Source organism: Nanorana parkeri, unplaced genomic scaffold (assembly GCF_000935625.1).
Source record: "Nanorana parkeri isolate BGI_ZX_2015 unplaced genomic scaffold, ASM93562v1 scaffold79, whole genome shotgun sequence".
Lineage (NCBI taxonomy): Eukaryota > Metazoa > Chordata > Amphibia > Anura > Dicroglossidae > Nanorana > Nanorana parkeri.
In genome coordinates, this window is record NW_017306347.1 from 395,136 (window position 1) to 403,037 (window position 7,902).

At 51.1% G+C, this 7,902-nt stretch overlaps 2 protein-coding genes across 3 annotated transcripts in view; one reads left to right on the forward strand and one right to left on the reverse strand.

Annotated features, from left to right (window-relative positions):
• The window catches only part of LRRC40 (leucine rich repeat containing 40), a 23,755-nt gene extending 20,908 nt beyond the window's left edge, over positions 1-2,847 (reverse strand). For both annotated transcript variants that reach the window (XM_018576877.1, XM_018576876.1), the window contains exons 1-2: positions 2,622-2,847; positions 165-346 (exon numbers count right to left, since the gene is read on the reverse strand). In XM_018576877.1, the coding sequence (XP_018432379.1) occupies positions 165-346; positions 2,622-2,772 (333 nt within the window). In that variant the 5' untranslated portion in view covers positions 2,773-2,847. The remainder of the gene's footprint in view (positions 1-164; positions 347-2,621) is intronic.
• A 1,688-nt stretch (positions 2,848-4,535) lies between these two features.
• Positions 4,536-7,902, forward strand: part of SRSF11 (serine and arginine rich splicing factor 11) — a 29,148-nt gene continuing 25,781 nt past the window's right edge. Inside the window, exon 1 of the mRNA XM_018576878.1 lies at positions 4,536-4,842. Coding sequence (XP_018432380.1) covers positions 4,721-4,842 — 122 coding nt within the window. The 5' untranslated portion in view covers positions 4,536-4,720. The remainder of the gene's footprint in view (positions 4,843-7,902) is intronic.

Here is a 7,902-nt window from a genome sequence, read left to right on the forward strand (position 1 = left end):
GGGGGGAGGATCTGACACATCCATCCTCGTGTAAAGGACCGGTCGTAGGTGGACTTTGCCTTTACGTTGTAAAGTGTTTGGAATGTCCGTTCCATAAGATGTATCAATGGGCGGCGTGATACAGAGAATGATGCCGTGGCACCGTGCCCCCGTCAGTCACTTACATCCAACACCACCATGGCGGGCAGCAGGCGAATGTCCTCAGAGAGGGACTGCAGTTTGTTGGAGGCGAGGATCAGCTTGGTCAGCTCTGTCTGTTCCCACCATCGGTCCGTCCCATCAAAGCCGACGTTGGCGTGCGCCTCCTCCGGGGGGTCCACGTTCATCCGCCAGACGCTCACCGGAACTGGACGGGAGGAAAGGAGATGAGACTACAAACCAAAAACCGTCCTGGGCGAGTTCTCTTCTCTCTGCTGGGGTCACCTATCAGCCACAGGCACCCCACTACTGCTACCATCACCTGAAGACACCCCATTATTACAGCTACTATCTAAAGACACCCCATTACTGCTTGCATCACCAGCAGGCACCCCATTGCTGCTTACATTATCCTCAGACACCCCACTATTACAACTATCACCTGTAGACACCCCATTACTGCATTTCTCAGTCGCAGACACCCTATTACACCTATCACCCGCAGGCACCCCACTTTCACCCACTACCTGCAAACAACGTATTACTACTTTCAGTAATCAAAGACATCCCAACATTACACCTACCACCCGCAGAGACCCCAGCATTACACCTACCACCCGCGGAGACCCCAGCATTACACCTACCACCCGCAGAGACCCCAGCATTACACCTACCACCCGCAGATACACCTGCAGACACCCCAACATGACACCTACCACCCGCAGAGACCGCAACATGACACCTACCACCCCAACATGACACCTACCACCTGCAGACACCCCAACATGACACCTACCACCCGCAGAGACCGCAACATGACACCTACCACCCCAACATGACACCTACCACCTGCAGACACCCCAACATGACACCTACCACCCGCAGAGACCGCAACATGACACCTACCACCCCAACATGACACCTACCACCTGCAGACACCCCAACATGACACCTACCACCCGCAGAGACCGCAACATGACACCTACCACCCCAACATGACACCTACCACCTGCAGACACCCCAACATGACACCTACCACCCGCAGAGACCGCAACATGACACCTACCACCCCAACATGACACCTACCACCTGCAGACACCCCAACATGACACCTACCACCCGCAGAGACCGCAACATGACACCTACCACCCCAACATGACACCTACCACCTGCAGACACCCCAACATGACACCTACCACCCGCAGAGACCGCAACATGACACCTACCACCCCAACATGACACCTACCACCTGCAGACACCCCAACATGACACCTACCACCCGCAGAGACCGCAACATGACACCTACCACCCCAACATGACACCTACCACCTGCAGACACCCCAACATGACACCTACCACCCGCAGAGACCGCAACATGACACCTACCACCCCAACATGACACCTACCACCTGCAGACACCCCAACATGACACCTACCACCCGCAGAGACCGCAACATGACACCTACCACCCCAACATGACACCTACCACCTGCAGACACCCCAACATGACACCTACCACCCGCAGAGACCGCAACATGACACCTACCACCCCAACATGACACCTACCACCTGCAGACACCCCAACATGACACCTACCACCCGCAGAGACCGCAACATGACACCTACCACCCCAACATGACACCTACCACCTGCAGACACCCCAACATGACACCTACCACCCGCAGAGACCGCAACATGACACCTACCACCCCAACATGACACCTACCACCTGCAGACACCCCAACATGACACCTACCACCCGCAGAGACCGCAACATGACACCTACCACCCCAACATGACACCTACCACCTGCAGACACCCCAACATGACACCTACCACCCGCAGAGACCGCAACATGACACCTACCACCCCAACATGACACCTACCACCTGCAGACACCCCAACATGACACCTACCACCCGCAGAGACCGCAACATGACACCTACCACCCCAACATGACACCTACCACCTGCAGACACCCCAACATGACACCTACCACCCGCAGAGACCGCAACATGACACCTACCACCCCAACATGACACCTACCACCTGCAGACACCCCAACATGACACCTACCACCCGCAGAGACCGCAACATGACACCTACCACCCCAACATGACACCTACCACCTGCAGACACCCCAACATGACACCTACCACCCGCAGAGACCCCAACATGACACCTACCACCTGTAGAGACCCCAACATGACACCTATCACCCGCAGGCACCCCAACATGACACCTATCACCCGCAGGCACCCCAGCATTACACCTATCACCCGCAGGCACCCCATCATTACACCTCTCACCCGCAGGCACCCCAACATTACACCTATCACCCGCAGGCACCCCAGCATTACACCTATCACCCGCAGGCACCCCAGCATTACACCTATCACCCGCAGGCACCCCAGCATTACACCTATCACCTGCAGACACCCCAACATTACACCTATCACCTGCACACACCCCTCTCATCTCACCTTCGGTAAGGCCTCTGCCAGACAGGTTCAGCTGCCCGCTCTTCCGAGCCGCCTTAATCAATCCCTGGGGAACGGGCGGCTCCTTTTCCCTCTGGTCCCGGAAACCGGCCCGAGGATTCGGAGCTCGGTCTCCCCGAGCAAACCGAGACATGTCCGGGGTGACACAACGTGCATTCAAACTGCGGAACCCGCCTAGACCGGTCACCGCCCGACCGCCACCACTAGATGGCGATAGAGATCACAGACCTGTCATTTCCCGGCTTTTACCACTAGATGGCGACCACTAGAAAGAACTGTCACTGCCCTGCTACTGCCACTAGATGCCGCCATAGAGCCAAACATTACGTCAATTTTATACAAGTGTATATTTTATTACCATAGAGGCGTTATAGAGCACCAAATAAAGTCAGAGAGTGCAGTGACAATCCGAGACAAGAGGGTAGTGTACAATCTGTATATATCTGTACTAGGGAATGCGCCAATACTGGTTTTCAGTATCGAATACGAGTACCAATATATACATTAAGGGGAATTTATCAAAACTGGAGCAGACAAAATCTGGAGCAGATGTGCATGACAACCAATCAGCTTCTCTTTCATTTTCAAATCTTAACTGAACAGACTGAAGAGAGAAGCTGATTGGTTGCCATAGGAAACTGCTCCAGAATTTGTCTGCTCCACTTTTGATAAATTCCCCCAGTATGTTTTGGTATTCGCCGATACCGATACTTCCGCTAGCATGGAGCATGACATTACCCGCCTCCTGGCTTCTTGATTGCCCGTGCTGCCGACTCCATTCTGTTTGCCGGCCCCATGCTGATTGGCCGGGAAACAGCCTTCCCAGCCAGTCAGCATGGAGCCGGCTTCCCGACCAATCAGGAAGCCAGGAGGAGGGTCATTACCCGCCTTACTGATTGGCCGGGAAGCCGGCTCCATGCTGCTTGGCCGGGAAGTCGCCTTCCTAGCCAGTCAGCATGGAGCTGGCTTTCTGGCCAATCAGGACTGGCCAGATCGGCTGGGAAGCCGGCTCCATGCTGATTGGCCAGGAAGCTAGCTCGCTGCTGTTTGGCTGGGAAACCAGCTTCTTGGCCAATTAGCATCGAGCCAGACAAAATGCATGGAGCCGACTTCCCAGCCAATAAGGAAGCCGGGCGCTGAATCATTACCCACCACCCGCTTTCCTGATTGGCCAGGAAGGTGGCTCCATGTTCCCACGCAGCACTGCCAGTCAGAGGAAGATGCATTTTTGTTACTAAGACACATGAATGTATTTTTTAAGATTTAACTCCTGAGTTTAGTGTCACTTTCACACCAATTTGCATGCGTTATGCGCACCGCTGCATGTAGTGTATGGGTGGTGCGATGCCTTAGAGATGCTTCAAGTATCCTACACTTGCTGGTGTGTGCTATACTCCTCTCCCCCTGCAGCTGCTGTGGTTTCTCCTGCCGGCTCATAGATCAATACAAGACATGTGAGCCAACAGAAGGAACCATTGTTTCCGGGGGGTAGGTATTCAATCCATCTGAAGAATCAAGTACTTGAGGCTCGGGAGCAGTGAAGTGGCTGCGTTTCCAGACACGGCTCACCCGGAAAAATTAGTGTAGTCACTATTTTTTTTTCACAGGCATGCTTTTGCAAAAAAGTGAGCTATGGTGACAAGGTCACTTTAAGGTCTGGGAATAGTTAATGGGGATTGTTGGCAGCAGAGAAGTCTCCGCAGCCACCATTATCGTCCTTTTATATCGGCCACACATACTGTAGTGCCTTGCTTTCACTAAAAGAAAGGAAGGGGGCGTGACATAGACGACGAGAATTTTCTTGAGGTAAAGTGGGCGCGGCTTGAGCGGGAAAGCAGACGTACTTGCTGAGGCGGGAACCACTGTTGTGGGGGCGTGGCCAAGCTTAGAGCGGCGGGCGGACCTTCTATGCTGCTTAGTGCGCAGGCGCGTTCGGTGCATTGTGGGACGTCGCGGCCCAGTCAGGTTCCTGTCGTTGTTGGATGGCGGCGTGCTGCGAGCTGTAGCCGGCCGCTGTCCCTCCCGCCGACCTGTACTAATCGTGTGTGTCCCTCTTGTTGTGTGTTAGAGCAGGAGGCGCCATGACTTCCAGCACAGACGTCATCCAGGTGACCAACGTGTCCCCGAGCGCCAGCTCCGAGCAGATGATAACCCTCTTCGGCTTCCTGGGCAAGATCGAGGAGCTGCGCCTATTCCCGCCCGAGTAAGTGACCCGAGGAGGAGGTGAGGGGAGCCCGACATGGCGGAAAAGCCTGGCCGGTGGGGAACAAAATGGCGATCGGCAGGGGGCGGGGCGGGCCGTATATGTGGTGCGAGGGGGTGACTGAGGGACTGCAAGGCCCAGCGGGGCCTACATATGTTGAGGCGCCAAATTGCCAAGTAGGCCCTCCATATGCTGAGGGACTGTAAGGCCTAGATGGTCCTCCATGTGCTGAGGGACTACAAGGCAGCCCAGTGGTTCATTTATATACTGGGGGACTACAATGCCCAGCAAGCCCTGAGTCATATTTTAAAGAGAACCCGTCTTTAATATTGGGGTGGACATTGTCATGAAGAACCTTTTGTGGTGATGTAAATATTAACAATAGGCCTCTCCTGGGATAATGTGACCCCAAACCCTTTCCTGGTGTGTGTGGCGTCACCTTTTCTGCCCCCTGAGGTGTTCATGTTGTAGCCAGGCATAGTGTTCATTGCTGGTGCTGACTGTGCTACCTCCGTCTGTGCAAAGGGTTTGCATTATATCATATGCATGATGTTGTAGGGTGAGAGGCATTGAGTAAATGAGGCAGAAATCTGATGTTTGGAAACTCCGGCTCTCCAGCTGTGCAATAACCACTGGAGCATTTTCTTACTATTTGCGCACACCTGATAAGATTAGAATTTTTGGCTTGAAAATGACTTCAAACCCCCAAACAATGATATATGTTCAGAAAGCAGAGGCCCTGTAGAACAACAAAAAGCTATTTGCAATTTTTATCTTGCACGGCTTTTGCGCAAATGTTTATCAAACCAGTATTTTTAAGAAAAAATATACTAAGAATATAATACCCAATTTTTTGGTAAAATATGAAAGACGGGGTCACGCCGGGTAAATGGATATCAAACATGTCAAGCCTTAAAATCACATTTGCCTGTGGAGCCGCAAAAAAGTAAATACCCCAAATTTCCCATAGGGAACGGTTTAAATGCTTTTATCCCTCATCAGTTTAGTGCACACAGTGATCAATGGCCCTAAAATTATTGCAGTGCCAGATTGTTTTTATTTATGACCATAAAGGAGGCCCCAACAATTGCACATAATCGGCTTCAATGTCGTGACCCTTGTGTATGCTCCAAGGTGCTACTCTCACTGGGGACACTAGCAGTGCCCTATAAGAGAAGGGGATTAAGTCACATGAGGAAGAAAAGGGCCACATGTGGGGCCACCATTAACGTGTACTTGTTGCTTTGTGTGTGGGAAGTACAGGTTCTCTTTAATCATTTCAGCTCTCTCCCCCCCCCTTCCCCCATACCCAGGTATAGACCAGAGCAATATTTACATTTCTGATATGGGCCCGTTTATTCAGCAATACCAAAATGATATATATATATATGTGTGTGTGTGTGTTTGGGGGCAAACAAGGATTTCTATTGGTGATCTTGTCTTGGAGGGATACAAAATATTTACATGCAAAACTTTTAAAAAAATCATTTTTTTCCCCCTACTTTTGATGAATCTTTTTAAGTAATTGTGTTACTGTACATCAAAGTATACATGTTATAATTCATCCAATATAAAATTTAGGTCTAAAACTAATTCTGATACAAAGCATTGCAAAGTTATTTATGAATGGGGGCGGGGGCTTTTATTAATGTTTTTTAAAAAGTCTAAGAAAAAAAGATTAAGCAAAACAACAAAAATGAAAAAAAAAGTTTAAATATTGAAGTTAAGAAAAATCAGTAGGAAAATGGATGAGGACAAGGGGAAGATTGAGTTAATTAGGGCCAATGAGAGTGCCAAGGCCCCCCCCCCTTTTTTTTTTTTCCCCCCTCTCTGTTTTTTGCACACATGTATTAATCCACATTTTAGACCTGAAAATTACTTAAAATCACCAAAGCATTATATAAAACATTATCTGAAAGCCTACACCCAGCAGAGTAAAATGGTGGCACTTTAAGGCCCCGTTCACATATAGCGACATACCTTTTGCAGCGGATCCGCACGGCGGGATAGCGCGACTTTCGGGGCGACGTTCCAGCGACGGTAGTGCGACCTTCCCCGTCGGGCTCCATAGAAAAAAAGTAAAATCGTGCAAAATCCGCCGAAAAAAGGGTCCGGTAGAAGCGACTTGCGACCGCGACGCGCGACATGGAGTTAAGACAGCTCCATTGAATAACATTGGCCGGCGACTTCTCGCGATATCGCGCGGCAAAAATGCGCGATATCGCGGCGGAAATCGCGCGACAATTCGTTATATGTGAACGGGGCCTTAAAGAGAACTATGGGGTAAGTGTTTTTCCCAATAGTTCTCTTAAGGGTCACAGGAGGACATATATTAGCCTCCTCCCGTGACCCAAAGCTTGGTATATAGCAGGCTACAGCTCACGGTATACGGAGACCGCGCAGCCGGGGTGGATCCTGACATTACTGTTGAGATCCACCCAGCTGTGTGAGTGACAGCGGGCTCTGGCTACCTAGAGGCAGAGCCATCTGTACCCGCCCCCTCCCCCATCCGTTCTACCAGTTAAGCGATGCTTGCGGTATACTGAGACGCTGCAGCTGAGACGGATCCCGACAATTGTCTGGATCCGCCCAGCTGTATGACAGCTGGCTCTGCCTATCTAGCGGCAGAGCCAGCTGTACCCTCCCCCGTCCGTTCCGCCAGTCAGCGCTGGAGGAGCGGGGAGGGGGGAATCCAGTCACTCCCCTGTCACGGCTCTCTGCCAGCACAGGATCGAGAAGTAAAAAAAAACTTTTTTTTGGAAAAAAAAAAAAAAAAAAAGGCCCCTAGAAGTGACCTGGCAGCAGCTGGGCCGCCAGAATGGATTCTATTGTGAAGATCATTGAAACAGAGTAAATGTGAAAGTAACAATGTTACTTTATATCTCTCTCTCCCTCTGTACATTGTTTATAAACAGACCAGACCAGCAGCTACTACATCTGTTGTATTTACACAGAACTGCTATTTTGACAGCCAGGAATTGTTGGCAAGTGTAGGGTGCGGGTGGGGGTGAAATGGAATTCCGGTACATACTCCGGGGGAGGTCCACAATCTGCTGTGAT